The sequence below is a fragment of the Megalopta genalis genome, chromosome 7 (genome assembly GCF_051020955.1).
Source record: "Megalopta genalis isolate 19385.01 chromosome 7, iyMegGena1_principal, whole genome shotgun sequence".
Lineage (NCBI taxonomy): Eukaryota > Metazoa > Arthropoda > Insecta > Hymenoptera > Halictidae > Megalopta > Megalopta genalis.
Genome location: NC_135019.1, coordinates 20,186,600 through 20,202,733, shown reverse-complemented (window position 1 = coordinate 20,202,733; position 16,134 = coordinate 20,186,600). Strand labels below are relative to the sequence as shown.

Genomic DNA, 16,134 nt, shown 5'->3' with positions numbered 1-16,134 from the left:
TATTATATTTCTAGCGAATGTTTTCAGTGTTCACGTTCAATCGAATGAAATAAAATAGCAGGTAACATGATCACAACCTCTTACATCAGATCATTTGTTATTTCATTCGAACTTATTGATTAACTCGAGTAAGAAACTGTTCAAACTTCATATAAAGTAGTTACTTTCTCTATGCCGCAGTAGAATCTCGATTAACCGAATATTTAAATTCATTATTATCTGAACACACACACACACACACACACGGTCTGCATGTAAATATGTATATCGATAGGAAACGATCCGCATACGACACTATTTGCTGCATCAATCAGTAAAGTTTCAATTTAGCATTATAGTCGTGCAGCTGTTCTATGATCCAAGCGGTCATGTTTTCTCGATAAGTTCGTATAATCGAGGATCCGCTGTACTTCGAAAACAGATAGATTTCATGCACTTGTAATAAAAGTGTCAATGGAGAAAGGCATTCGAACAATTTAACGCTTTATCTATCCGGCAGTTCTCTAATAGTTCTAAAATTGAAGATGGCCACTTAAGAATCTTTTTTTAAATTTCTTCACAAACTACGATAATCCTACCCGCAATCCATCGAGTTATTTAGATCGATATAATTTACCAAGTTCTTTTGAAATTATTATTTAGAAAAAAATTATCGAGCTTCTTTTAGACGCATCGAAAATCTACGTTCTTCTCAATTTATTAGAATTATCTACAAATGAAACACATTTCTCTTTAATTTAAAGACATTTCTGTTTTGTATAGAAATCCGCAATTTAGATGAATCGGTTGAAGCAATTCGTTACAGCGGTCAAGCTTCTGGGTTCCACGATAGAAAGTTTCTGAAGAGCAAGCTCGAGGGACCAGTGATTTGATTGAATAGTCCACAGGATTGCTACAAAGTCACACTAATCAGTAGATAAATAGCCGATCTAAGAATAGGATATAACAACGATACAAAGTTCAACTTGATTCCATAAAGAAGATATACGGGGTGCATACATTTCCTCAGGACCAAGATGCAATCTCAATTGACCTACGGCCCCACTCTGGCAGCTCCCCTCGACGGCGAATCGTTCGCCTTTTGCTCGACCACCGAGAGTCATCACTTCTTCACTTCGTAACGAACATCCGGTGAGGATGAACCTAAACAGTGAACTCGTCCTCGTCTTCCTGGCCCTAGCCTTGACGGCTGTCTGCGCGGAATTCGTGCCGCCGCGGCCGTGTCCGTATGCTGATCGTGAGTATCGACAAAACAGTGATCGTAATCGATCAGCTAGCATTACGCGAAGTTTGGTGTCGAATCGTCCAGTGCCGTTCAAGTTGTTCAAATATTCGGCACATAGATCGTTGACAGAAGTTTCAATTCGATCTTTCCCGAGCGCGGTAGCAGGATTTTATTTTCTCGTTCTTTTTTGTTTTCGCTGTATACAAATCGGGTAAGTGACAAGAACGTCGACCGTGGATGCGCTTTTAATATGGATACGGTGCTCGAACAAAAAAAAGAAAAATGGGACGCGTATTTTTTCATGTCCGCGATCGTTCGCTTTGAAGTGGCGAAAATAACCCTTGAAATCGGGGATGGAAACGGTCGATTAAATATCTCGGGGCTTATTGATCGTAATCAGAATCTCTATGTGCCAGCGAATCTGCACTTTGTGCTTCGAAATAATGTGACATTCGAAAGAGTACAATATTGTAACGGACAAAATTGATCTGTAAGTTTTACAATGGGATATAATTTGAATATGGAATGAAATGAACGTGAACGTCGCGTCGCAGCAGTTGTTTGTGTCTATTAGGGAACGATACGGCGTGAACGTAAACAGTCTGATGTAAATTGGTAATTAATTTACAAGTTATTTTACTGTTGGAAACTAGGTTTCTAACTGTAAAGAAGTACGGTTTGTTTCAGTGTAGTACAATCATATTTACACATACAGTAAATTCTCCCTGATTGGCGCTCGAATTGTACAAAAAAATGGACAATTTGGGAAGAGGAGACACGATTATTTGAGCCTTGCGGCTCGTTTTTGTAGTTACCGATTGTTAACAACTATGAAGACGAGCCGCAAGACTCGAATAATCGTGTCTCCTCTTCCCAAATTGTCCATTTTTGTATCTAAGCTCAATTAGAGAGAATTTACTGGACATGCAGCACACAGTATATACATATTCATAAATATGCGTCTTACAAATTATAGACTTTTATATAACGTTAATGCTGCAATTGCTAATTCTTTAACTACAAATAATCTGTTTCTAGAATATTTATTTCGTAATTGTTATGGCTTCATAACTTTATTGATGAACACACTGAAATGAGAAAAAAATCTCGTTTGCAAGATTTATTGCATTTATATTATATAATGCGACCACTTGACTACTTATACATATATTGCTCGTTATCACCATCTCCGCTACATGTTGCCGCGTTATGAATTATACAACTCATTTAAATCGCCTGATTTAGATAAATTACAAGTTTACACCATACGCCGTACAGTATCTGTAAGGTCGTTTTCTATCAAATGTTATTTATGAACCGTAACAGCCAGATGTTCATTTATCGAAAGAGTGATTGGAAGTCAGAAATTTGGCTGTATCTCGGATGTATGGTTGTTGGGGCACACATTTATATTTCACAATTTGTTCTTATTTTAGTGCGCTGGATGCATCGGCGACTTGCAAATTTGTTTACAAGAAGCTGTTATATTTATCTGTTGATTTTATCTGTTGAGTTGCATATGAAAATTTAAAAATATGTTTTCGAAAAGAAAACGAACAGCCGACATAAACATGTTGTTGTCATGTAACGATTTTCATGCTTAATATTTAGCCAGAAAATATGTGAACAAACTACAATTATGTTATTTTATTACATTAACTGATTCACCAGAATCAGCCAGCATTTACAAGTTGCCATCACGCTGGCAAGAAATCATAAGTAACGATGGAAAGTATATTCTACAATAAATATTATTAAATGTATGAAAATTGTGTTTATATATTTCAATTTAAAAACGGCCAGAACTTTCCGGTAGACCTAATATAAACGTGCGCGTACTCGGATCACTATAACGGCGCAGTATATAATAAATGCGACGTTGTTGCAACTTCGACGAGTTCTAATTTCCGCGATATATTTGTTTCAGCTAACACTGTATCGAATTGCACTGTTAACGAGGTGTACATAAATCCATGTAAGGAAATTGCGGACTCGAAACCATGTAAACTAAAACGCGGGATTACCTCAAATATGACTATTCATTTCACACCTAGTAAGTGTAACTTTAGGCGACCTCGCAGTAATTTTTTGTAGGAAATTTGAACTAATCAAGCAGCATTATATTCGCAGATTTCACGTCGGACACAATGACAGGTCGAGTATTTTGGGCGAGTCAATTGACGGATATCCCATTCCTGGGAATGGATGCTAATGCTTGTTTATCGACTACGTGTCCAGTCAAGGCGGGCGAACGAAATACTTTCTTTACGGAAATACCAATTTTAAAGAAATACCCTGTTGTAAGTAAATTTCCGTCGACGTAATTTACGAGATTATTAATTGATAGGAAGCTTTCGCAATACCTATAATAATATTTCACAGGTGATGAATTCATAGTTTTCGAAAATTTATAATCCATAGTTAAAGAGTTACCGATCATTTTTTTCAGTAGCAATAACAGTGTGGCAGTTCAATCAGTGAACCAATTCATAATTTAAATGATTTCTAATGGATGGAAAACGTAATTCAATTGTTTCTTTTGCGATTATTATTGAAGAGAGAATTTAAAGGTGATTTTTATTATAGCATTATCATTGAAAATTGGAAATCCAATGAATGAAATATTAATGTAGTATCAACCAACAATTCAGTCATAGTTCCTGAAAATCTGTAATTTATAGCTAAATACAGTTTCGTGAGAAATTTTTCAGTAACAATTGCTATTCTGGTTGTTTATATTCGTGGTTATTCAAAAATGAATGGAAGACAATAGTCGCTTGCGTCATAAATGCACAAAATTTGCAGCCATTAGTAACAGTTCTTAAATTACTAATCGGTTTTAAATATCTAGAAGTCACAATCAAGAATTTTTTAACAAATTTCTGAATAACGGAAATATGAAACGTAAATTAACACGACACACACCTAATAATGTGACTTGTTAATTTTTTTTCAAATGATTACTTTTAATCTAAGACGTTTCCACTAGGTATATAAATTGTTCGTTAATGTTATTCATTTGCAGTGTATGGTAATAATTCTTGTGTTACCTAATATACAGAAATTATGTTAAATAATTTTTTCAATTTCTGCTGACAGTATTGACATTCACAGACATTCATTTCTGTTTCAGAGAATGTATGATCTTAAGTGGAGAATATGGAATGATCAGAATCAAGAGTGTTGTTTTATGTACCAAATTAAGATAACAAAGTAATTTATTATGCTCAATTAATTTCGATAAGTTAATCGAATAAATCCATTATTGAACCAACAAAAGCATTTTTTTGTTTCTTCCACAACATCGTTTCTTAGCACTTGTATCTTCATTGTATAATTCATATAGCGAATCATAAATGCTTCGCAGATAATGACATAGTTTACACTCTAGGTTTAAGTCGGCTTACGAACTTCTTGTATGAGTTAGGTAATATGTAAGAGGTCCCAATGTTAATCGCTAAGTTTCTTGATCTCTTTTTAGCGATAAGAAGAATATTTCATTTTAATCACAGACTCGTAAGAGGCTTTTCTGGCTTCTGCCTTTAATCACGATATATATTTTCAACATTTTACGGAGAATGATTTTCTAATCATTTAAAATCTAGCTGAAAATTTGTATATGTAAGGAGTTAAATGACATTCTTAGCAAATGAGCTGAGTTACCAGAACGTTAAAATTTGTTTATTTTCTCTGTGCTGTTGATCTCGTGCTAGTATTTCAAGTAAAAAAAAAGCTTCAAAAGAAACGCTGCGGATAGGATTCGAACCTATGCGGGTACAACCCATTGGATTTCGAGTCCAACTCCTTAACCACTCGGACACCGCAGCTTACGTCCATAGCGTGATAAATTACAGATAATGTAATGCCTTCATTACCATGAAACAAACAATACGGTTTTTATCACTAAACACAAATATTTGTTAATCAATTTAGATATAGATTACACGTTAAATAAATACTCGTTTCGTCCAGTTATGTATGAACATATTGAAAATACTGCTAATAAATACTAAATTGATGATAATAATTATTCACATTTATGTCGTCAAATATAATTTGTAGTATAACAAAATAAACTGATCAGTTATTTCTGTTCTTATCTGAATTTATTTCAAATATTGATTAAAATGATCCACCTAATAGATATTAAAAGTTATAATAACAGAAAGCAATAAAAATTAAGTTTCTGTTTTTCTCAATTATTGATTCACCTGAGGCTAGAAGTATAGAATATGAAATGTGAATGAATATTTAGGACGCATCAGATTATTTTGGGAAATCTTTTGCTTCAATATTATGTGTAAAATCTACTAATTGTCACAGAAGCAATACAAATTTATAATTATTTCTCATTTGAAATGTAATAATAGCGGCAATCCATAAAGCGGCAAAATGTTGAAACAGGTAGACAAGCATTATCTACAGTAGATTATGTTCAGGAGATGTAGCAGTAGAACGAGCCTCACAGACATACCTCGTCTGTGCTAGCACCGGATGTAAAGTTTTGTTATCCAAAAGTGAGGCTTCATAAACTCCATTACCATTCCCATGTCGCGCCTGTCGTTACCGATATTTTAGTGAGGATCGACTCACAGACGTTGCATCTTATGAACTTTTCTGCCTCAGCTTTGGGAGGCTCCAGAGCTTCCTTACCATTTCGTGTCGCACTTAGCATTACCGATAGTTCACGATAAGTAGGCACGTTTGCAAGAAGCGAATATCCTGTATATTTCATTCCTACTACGAGTGCTGAATATTACTTGGAGGTACTAAGCGTGTACAGACCATGTCGGAGCAAGGCGGAGCCGGGTAGTGCAGGGCACGGCAGGGCACGGCAGCGAAGGACAGCGAAGGATAGAGAAGGGCAGCACAGGAATTGGTATAGGCGCATAAATTGGAACAGGCACAGTAATTGGAACAAGTACCGAAATTGGAACAGACACAGAAATTGGAACAGGTATAGAAATTGAGACACTCACGGGGATTGGAAGATTACTTAATTATTGAAGCGTGTGTTATTTATTAAGGTGTTACTAATTAAGGCGTTAATTATTAAGGCATTATTTATTAAAGTATTATTGGTTAAGGCATTACAGTAAATTCTCCCTAATTGACGCTCAGATTGAGCACAAAAATGGACAATTTGGGAAAAGGAGATACGATTATTTGAGCTTTGCGGCTCGTTTTTATAGTTGTTGACAATCGGTAACTAAATATTAGGTAATACACTTTCACGTAGATGTTAGATAACCAAGTACGTCTAAACGTCCGCAAAAAGTATTTTCATACTTTAATAAAATTTTGACAATTATATTATTATTTATCAAAACTATCAATCAAAATTAATTAAAAATTATTACATTATGAATAAGAAATAATATTTAATTACCTAACGTTAAGAGAGATTATTTTTTTAAACATTTTTAGTGAAAATTTCATTGAAATACCTTTAATGGTCCATCTCGTATTTATCAAGCAACTACACATCTCTAGATAATACCATTTATGTAACGAAATCTGTACAACAGATACCGACCTGCTCGAGAGACACAACTATGGTCTTCTAAAAATGATCGACTGTAGATAAAGAGTGTTTATGTTCTCTCGTGTCTCTGACCTAACTGCCTTACCCATTCAGTATTAGACGACTGATTCCAGCGTCCTCTTCTCATGGATTACAATTAACTGAGAAACTATTCGCTGGAGTATTACACTGTCCGACAAAATCAAACTTTTTTTCTGGGTTCCTATAGCTACTATGAAATTCTTGTAGAGCTTCACTCCCTGAACAAGAATCCGAAAACCGAATTGCTCCATCACCCTCAGTTTTTTAAATAAACGAACTTTTGTAAAAACACAAAATTTTCGACAAAAATTAGGTATTGCATGGAAAGTATAAACATTAGAAAGTTCTAATTGGTGTTAAAAGATAGAGGAGAGTTTCCCGAATATAGTGGCATGCAATTTATGAATTGTTTTTGGTCCTCAATAGCAATAAATTGATGTCAAAGTTTAAAAAAGTGTCGACGTGAGCAGTTTCTCCGCAATATTTTTGTATTTTTACGAAAAGTTTTTTGTTCAGCACGAAAACTTCACCCAGAATCGGATTCTGTAGACATTTCTGAAGAAGAAACGGTCCGATAGAAGTGTCAGAACGATGTACATTTTGAGTAGGTCGAGAAAATGTTCGTCGGCAACACGTACACGATGTTTTGCCGCCATGTGCTTCGCTGCTCGCTTCTCTCTGTCCGACAGGGCCAAAGCTATGGGTAATCAACACCGATGGAGGGATCCAATGGGGCACCCACTTAGCATGTGGGGCCTGTCATTTTTTTTAGTACTTCAATGTGCTGTCTTCTTTTACATATTTTTATGGGTAATAATCACCAAACTGTGAATCATAAATTAAAAATGGAGAAATAATAAAAGAAAAATAATGAACAAAAAATATTCATTTTATTCTGAATTTGTTCGAATTACAAGTATATCATGTATACAGTTATCATTTCAATTATAATGATAATACGATCATGAATAAATAATCATTTTCAAAACGTTAAACTTCTTGAAACATATCGTTAAAAATATATTTAAATATTTATTCAATTATATGGCGTAGAAGTCAAAATTATACTAGTGTTAGAATACTTTCGTTACCAACTCCAAATACTTTGGTGTGATATTTTTTGTGAAATATATCACAGTTTGGTGATTATTATGCACAGAAATATGTAAAAAAAACAGAACATTGAAGTACTAAAATAAATTCAAATATTATTTACGAAAAGCGGGTGCCCCATTGGATCCCTCCATCGGTGAAGATTACGCGTAGCTTCGGCCCTGTCGGACAGAGAGAAGCGAGCAGCGAAGCTCGTGGCGGCAAAACGTCGTGTACATGTTGTCATCGAACATTTTCTCGATCTACTCGAAATTTATATCGCTCTGACACTTCTATCGGGCCGTTTCTTCTTCAGAAATGTCTACAGAATCCGATCCTGGGTAGAGTTTTCGTGCTGAACAAAAAACTTTTCGTAAAAATGCAAAAATATTGCGCAGAAACTGCTCACGTCGACACTTTTTTAAACTTTGACATCAATTTATTGCTATTTAGGGCGAAAAACAATTAATAAATTGCATGCCGCTATATTCGGGAAACTCTCCTCTATCTTTTAACACCAATTAGAACTTTCTAACGTTTGTACTTTTCATGCAATACCTCATTTTTGTCGAAAATTTTGGGTTCTTACAAAAGTTCGTTTATTTAAAAAACTGAGGGTGATGGAGCAATTCGGTTTTCGGATTCTTGTTCAGGGAGTGAAGCTCTACAAGAATTTCATAGTGGCTATAGGAACCCAAAGATCGTGTCGAACAGTGTTATTGGTAAATAATAATTATAATAATACAATAATCATAATTACTCGGTATTTCGAGCGCAATTCATTATTTTTATTAAAAACATGTTTGGTATAATAATCAAGGGTGTGCTGAACAGCATTGTTAGCAAAAGGATTCGTTGTAAATATTGCACAGTTAGAAATAATAAATTTATTAATGAAATTCGTTCAATAAAATCATTCTTAAGAGGGTTCATAAGTTACAGCTAGTAGTAATTTTTATTAAAAAATTAAATGGTATTCAACATTGTTCACGAAATAAATTCTTATGAAAATTGAAATAATTTTACAGCGCTGGATTCATTCAAGTCGAGTCTTCTGGAAGGATAGTACGAGTTGTAAGACGAGGAGATCCAGGTAAGGGTGATTATGGTTTCTCCAGTCCAATCCTTGTCTATCTTGAGCTGGACCTGTGGTTCCCTAGAGTTACCCTAAGCCTACCATGAGTAGCTTCCATGACCAACGCTAAGCCTACCTTGGGCCCAATGTAGGATTAGAGATCCTTGAAAACCCCCTTGGTTCACCTTGAGGTTAATCAGTAGTCTTCCAAAGTCGTCATGGCCTGTCCTAAACCTACCTTAGAATGGACCAGATGTCCCTTAGAGCTCTCGTCATCTTCTTTGTGATAACTTAACTTTCACTTTGTGTATCAGGGTGCAAACGCAACCGAGACATAGTGCATCCTAAATTCACTTGTTCAATTTATTCAATTAAATTTATTGAAACTAATCTTTATTGTTAATTAATTTGACACATCTACCGTTATAAAAATCAATAAAATTACACAAATAAATATCATGCCAAAGTCTTTTCTTTGTACGGTTAACAATAGGATATAGTGTACGTAGAGTGAGGCTTAAGGTGATCCAAGGGTCTGGTGAAGCTACTTTAACCTAACTTAGATTAGGTTGGGGTTGGACCAAGTCCACTTAGTTCTTCTACGTTGAGCAATATTTTCTCAACTATTAATCCGACCATAAATGTTCTGTCCCGGAATTCAATATTTCTTTTTGTTATTTGAATTTGTACATTAGATTGTGGATTTTACGTATTTATGGCAAAACTTAGCAGATCAAATACAAAACAGCAATAATAGAATTAAAGAATACTGTTGCGTTACTTTCAATCTTCTAAAATATTTAAAGAATAGAAGAAATGTCTACGTAGTTTCTATATTTCGCAATTAATGGAGACAATTTCTGGTTTGCATCGAAATCGGCAATCACTTCTCATATTTTCGTGACGGAAAACCCGTTGCGGTGACTAATTTCGATTAAAGCATATCGGGACGTATCCAGATAGAAAAAGAAACGACAGGAGGAAATCTCGCAGACTCGGCGAAACTTTTATCACCGTGAAATTATTCAGTTCACGGTTCACCCGTGCAAAGTGGGACCCCGCTGGCTCCGGGGATTTAACGCACTTTTTCATACTCTTTTTCCCCGCTTTCGAAACATTTTTTAAAGACATTTTTCAGCTGGCTCGTCGTCTGTCCATTGACATTCTTCTCGCCACTACACACTACTGCTCGCGCACGCGAAAACGAGTTCCATTCATGAAACTTTTGGCTTCTCTACTGAGGGGGGAAAAGGATACCTAGGAAAAGTTCGCTGCACGGAGTTCGATTCGCTTCTTTTTTCGGGGACGCAAACGGCGCTTAGTCAGTTAGTTAAATCGCGCTGCTGACATTCATTCGTGCAACCGAAATAGATAAAATGTTCGACGGAAAAGGAAACGAATTCGAAATTCGGTAACTGCTGTTTACCTCAAGGTCTGTTCACTGGATTCAATATTGAATCTAGGGACAAGAGAACTAATTTCAATGGTAACTGCACGAAGAAAAGTTAAAACTTCGAAAAGAACTTAAGCATTTATGTCGAAAATTACAAGTTTACACCAAACATCCATCATTTCGTGAGATATTAATATTTTCGAAATCGGCGTCGATGAAAATTAGTTTCTTTCGTCTACTTTAATATAAACTTGAAAAATCTTAATTATGATTGATGGAATATAATAGGCACAACTTGTATGTATTGTATTAGGTCTACCGGAAAGTTCTGTCTGATAAAAAATTTCGATAGGTATGCAGATGTTCATTTGAGACATATATTTTTGAAAAATGTTACTCACATATTGCCATCACGCTGGCAAGAGGTCATAAGCAACGACGGAAATTATATTGTACAATAAATATTACTAAATTTATGAAAAATCTATTATTTCCTTTCATTTCTTAAACGGTCAGAACTTTCCGGTAGACCTAACATGTATGATGTGAAAAGAGTGTTCCGCGTGTTTATTCTCTCGTCTCTTCCTCATGAAGTGAAGACGTCTGTTCACTTCACATATTGATTTACTGTCTGCACGTGTTATGTTACATTAAATTGATTTATAAAAACTGGACATTTATACCAGGAAACTTTATCATTGATTAAATAGCCATTTTCATCTATTGATAGATATAGTAGCTTAAAATTTCCGAAACTACGAAGAAAATGATACATGATGAGATGTACATAGTGTGTCCCAAATTATGTTAACGACTAGAAAGAGGTGATTCCTCAGGTCATTCGAGTTAACTTTTTCCTTAGCGAAAATGCAGTCCGCGGCTTTGTTTACGAGTTATTAGCGAAAAACAGTGACCAATGAGAAGCTAGATAAACTGGCGCAAGGCGGTCGAGCCAACGAGCGGTCGAAGCCCAGTTCCGCTGATCGGCTCGGCCGCCTAGCGCTATAGGCGAGCTCGTCTCTCATTGGTCAGTGTTTTTCGTTAATAACTCGCAAATAGGGCCACGGACTACATTTTCGCTGAGGAAAAAGTTACTTCAAATGACCTTGGGAATCATCAGATGCTAACATAATTATGGGACACACTAAATATTAAATTTTTAATGAAGAATAATTCTGCATCTAGAAATAACTCCTGTTTAATTAACAGATCAAATGTTGGTAAGCTTTTCATCCAGAGAGAAAGATAAAACTAAATTTTCAAGCAACTAATATACAGATGCAGCGGTGTTTTTAATTATCGAATTGTCGTTCAGACACGTTTTATTTGTTGTGAACCCTAGCGGTCGTTTGTGTGCACGGCGAAATGGAGTAAGCAAGAGAAGAACTGTTTGTTCTGTCAATGAGTCGTCCCCGAGGCGCCCCTTTTCGTTTCCAGTGATGGATACGCGAGCGCTGCGGACGCATGTGGCTTGACAGAGCAAACAGACTCAATAAATTAGCTGGAAGACAAAAACTGTACGATTCCTCGAGTGGAACATCGGCGAACACGATAGATGCAATTGACCGACACGTCGCCGTCGGTTTATTAAACCACCCCCGCACCGTTACCCTCTTTTCGATGGTTACTCAACGAACCGGCCACACGTCGCGTCGCCGCACTGACGTTATAGGCTAATTTTGCGGTTCGCATAATTTCCCCGAAAGGCCAACGCGATTTCGGACCGGTGAACGTCAACAACATTTACGCACGCCGAGACGAGGGTATACTTAATCGATTACGCAATTATTGTTAGGTAATGTTTCATCGACTATTAAGCCTGCACGCACGCTCGTTTACTTCGCTCATTAGTTGTTGATGTATTAACCTTCGAATCAGTGTGGTGGTGTCTCAACATACGTATATACACACGTACATAAATTTTATGGATGCGATCCTCTCTTGCGGCAGAAAAATTTAAATAACTTCGTAAGAACAGGTTTAAAATTAATATTTCTTTTCCAACGATAATCACAATTATTAATAATTGCGGGTTACAACTTCCATTAGATTTCTCTAAAAATTATTTTAACTACATACTAACTGCAATATATTATATAGTTTATATATTCGTTGATTTAAATATATGTAATTGTTTGTTGATTTGATATATAAAGTAAACTAGATGCAGTATCGTCTTAAAATCTTTTATAATAACTATATAACTGTTACTACAGTTGCATAGTTATCGTTAAACTAAACTGAAATAGGTCTGAAATATATGATACGATATATTTTATTATAATATACCTAATATACTTATTAGATAGCATGGTAAACGTAATATATTAGAACAAAATATTATTAGGTTTCAATTATGATGTCAGATTCTACTAAAGAAACATACATATCATATCATTTAAGACATATTTCTGTCTGGTTTAACGATTTGTAAAACTTGTTTATTTCTTACATTCGTTTACGGTTTTACATCTTTAAGTATTATAGCTTAGGTAATTACGCGCGGTTAGGGGTGCAAATATAGGACAACTTTGCACTTCTTGTAAAAAAGTATACTTGAAACCATAAATGCATTTTTCTGAAAATTATATCTTCCATTCTGGAAAAATGACATGAAATTTACCAGATACAGTCAATATATGTTCTGTTATTAAAAGAATTAAAATCAACAAAGTTTTCGTAAACTTATAATTTTGCAGCATTATGCATTATGTAGCAAAATGAACTTCTTTCGGAATGATGTCACTTAGTCATTTTTCAATATTTCTTTTATTTAATTTGTTTAATCAAATTAAAGAGTTTTTTGAATTTTTTGAGTCAGATGATTATGACAGTTAAAATTATGTTTGCTAGCAATATACGTTGCTTCCAAACACTTTTGCTATTACCTTGCAGTATGTATAATTGTTTAACAACACAGGAATACATTCTTACCTCATCAAGCTTGAAATTCTAAAATGCAATACTTCTCTTTTCAGATATTCCCAAAAATTACTTAATAATTGCATCGTCGAACCAGTAAAGCACCTCGACAACTTATGAAGGATCTTTGGTTTATGACAAAAGAGAGAAAGGAATTTTACATTAAGAGAGGGCTAACACAAATGCGGCATGAACTACGATATTCCTGGAATTTCGCATAATTTTCGAAGAATTTCCTGAAACGGTGTTCACGGGATACAATGAACTTTATGACTTTGCAAAAATAGAATTTTCGTTCGAAGGAAGCACGATGCTCCGAAAGAGGTGGCGGGGAATTTTGTGGTTTTCACAGATTCCCGGAATTTGACCTAATTTACCGGGTTCCTCATGAGTCGAATTTCGCGGTTTTCGGAAATTCTTGAACCAAAGAACGCAATTACTGGGAATTTCAAAGGCACAAGCCTACGTCTTTCTTATCGGAAATATTAAGAAATCACCGTACTGTTAAAGGTCAGAAGTAATGATTCTACGTAATTATTCTGGCCATCTTGCATATTAATATTTCAAAAACATAGTCCTATAAGGATTTAGACCGTATCGAAGTAGTAAAGACGTCTTGATCAACCTCGAATAGAAGTGGTTGCATGTCGGATTAGCTACGAGTAAAAATCTTATTAGCTACGAACTTGTGACAAAAATGAACGGTTCAAACACACAACAGTGGAAGTATCGACAGATTTTTTTAATTCTATTATATTATTTGTGATTTATCAACGATTGTGAGGAGAAATAAGTGTCAATGCAATTTCGGTTTCGTGCAATTGATGTGCAAAATTTTTATTTTACATTGAGATTCAGATCCTAGAATATATAAAAATGGTGTCAAATAGCGTATAGATTAAATAATTTTTAACGGACGACATGTAAGCGGCAAATTGTCAAAGTTTGTGTAACGAAACAAATAATTGTTTTCGATGAAATGTTGAATGCTGCCTATCTCTTCGAAAACGCTGCATTTGTCTGAATAAAAATGCTAGTTTAGCAAGTTTAAGTCTCCCTGCTATGACAACAAGAAGAAGAACATCGATTTTACTTTACATTGCTGTCACGTTGAACGTTTCAGAAACATAATCGCAAAAGCATTTAGCTCGTTCTAAAGTATTGAAGAAGTTTTATTAGCCTATTTAGTGGCAACGTCCTTTATGTGGCGAAACTCTCTGTTCCAAACGCTTAAATATAAAATATACATAAAACTACAACCGAAACTGTATAAGTTACTGCATATTTAGCGACTATAACTTTTCGGTGAAAAACGTGACGGCTAGCTTTTAATAATCACCAAGAAACGACACGCCTAAGTTTTTAAGGAGGACAGTAATTGCCCGCAAAGACACGAACACAACATTGAAGAAATTTTATGAGAAAAGGGAAGGTTCATTTTATAGCCCTAGATAGGCTAATTAGCTGTAAACTTATTTTCAGTGTTACACAGCATAAGACTGCACATCAAAGTTTCAATGTGTTTTTCTTGAAATTACGTTTCATTCTAAATGCCTGTCACGATATCTCTACGCTGTTGAATCGATCGAAACTTTGCAGACATGTGTAGGGACTGTACAGTTCTCGTGGCTACTAGTATCACATTGATATTTGCAAATTTCAAATGCTGAAACTTCAGAAACAATTTTTTATGCAAAAATCAACCTTCTATTCAAGATACTGCCATTTCGTTATTTTTTTAATAGAATTTTTTATTTCACTTTATTAGTTGATGGCATGGTATCAGATTCATTGGACATTACTGGAAAATTATGACTTTTATTATTAGCTACATTTTTACACGAAAAAAGCTGACGTATTCTTTTAATGTGTACGAACAAGTGCAAAAGTGTTTTAAATTCGATTTACTGTACAGTGTTTTCAATAAAAGTTAGAGAATTTTACTCTTTGCACTTGGCTGTCCTCTTTCAGCGGACATAGCAAAACTGCCAATAATTATGCCACTTTCAAAATTAACAATTTTTGATTCGTAAAATCTGTATCAATGTTAGCTTATGCCAAATCATATGTGAATAGAGCAATTATTTCTAACGCCGTAGTTATATAAATTAGTAATTTGTACAAAATATTTATACGAAACAAATATTGCCTACATTAATAGCAAGCTGCAGGAACTACATGTAGCTTAAAACTGTTTCTAGCAACCACCATGTCTGTTTTTTGCTTGTTGAAATCCTTAAAAACATGTAATATAAATGTATAAATAATCCATGAATTACTACTTAAGATTTATGATTAAGCACATTTACTTTACTGTATAGCGAATAAATCTCATCTGAGATTTGAAAGCTTATAATAAAAAAAAGAAAAAAACTACACAGATATTTACTTCTGTTTTCAATGATTTTAATCAGTTCACAGGAACGCAATAATAATCTCAAATTGTTCAAATGTTTTTGCTATGTTACATTCGATCTACTAATTTTTCTCATAAATGGATAACTTTGAAGTTGCTTATACAGGGTGGCCCATAATTATGTTAACACCCAGAAAGGGGTGATTCCTGAGGTCATTTGAAGTAATTTTTTCCTTAGCGAAAAACGTAATACGCAATTCCAACTTTTTTACGAGTTAATAACGAAAAAACACTAACCAGTGAGAGCGAAATCAGCTGGCGCGAGGCGGCCGAGCCAATGAGGGGTACTGGGCTTCGTCAAGCCAGTCAAACTCGCCTTTCATTGGTTACTGTTTTTCGTTAATAACTCCTAAATAAAGCCGCTTTTCGCTGAAGAAAAAGTTCCTTCGAGTGATCACAGGGATCACTCCTTTCCGAATATTAACATAATTATGGGACACCCTGT

At 34.9% G+C, this 16,134-nt stretch overlaps 1 protein-coding gene and 1 non-coding gene across 4 annotated transcripts; one reads left to right on the top strand and one right to left on the bottom strand.

Annotated features, from left to right (window-relative positions):
* Positions 1-1,078: 1,078 nt before the first annotated feature.
* Positions 1,079-4,504, top strand: LOC117219871 (MD-2-related lipid-recognition protein). Of its 3 annotated transcripts, none has more exons than XR_013033803.1 (5): positions 1,079-1,237; positions 3,153-3,278; positions 3,356-3,525; positions 3,678-3,795; positions 4,359-4,504. XR_013033803.1 is itself a non-coding variant. In XM_033469395.2 (4 exons), exons 1-4 carry the CDS (start codon positions 1,138-1,140, stop codon positions 4,440-4,442), a joined length of 480 nt encoding a protein of 159 aa, XP_033325286.1. In that variant the 5' UTR covers positions 1,079-1,137; the 3' UTR covers positions 4,443-4,504. The 3 variants fall into 3 exon arrangements, 1 of the variants encoding a protein (XP_033325286.1); XR_013033804.1 differs by having other exon boundaries at positions 3,675-3,795; XM_033469395.2 differs by lacking the exon at positions 3,678-3,795.
* Positions 4,505-4,970: 466 nt separating this feature from the next.
* On the bottom strand, positions 4,971-5,052 carry TRNAS-CGA (transfer RNA serine (anticodon CGA)). The gene has a single exon. It is a non-coding gene; the product is annotated as a tRNA-Ser (tRNA).
* Between the last annotated feature and the right edge of the window lie 11,082 nt (positions 5,053-16,134).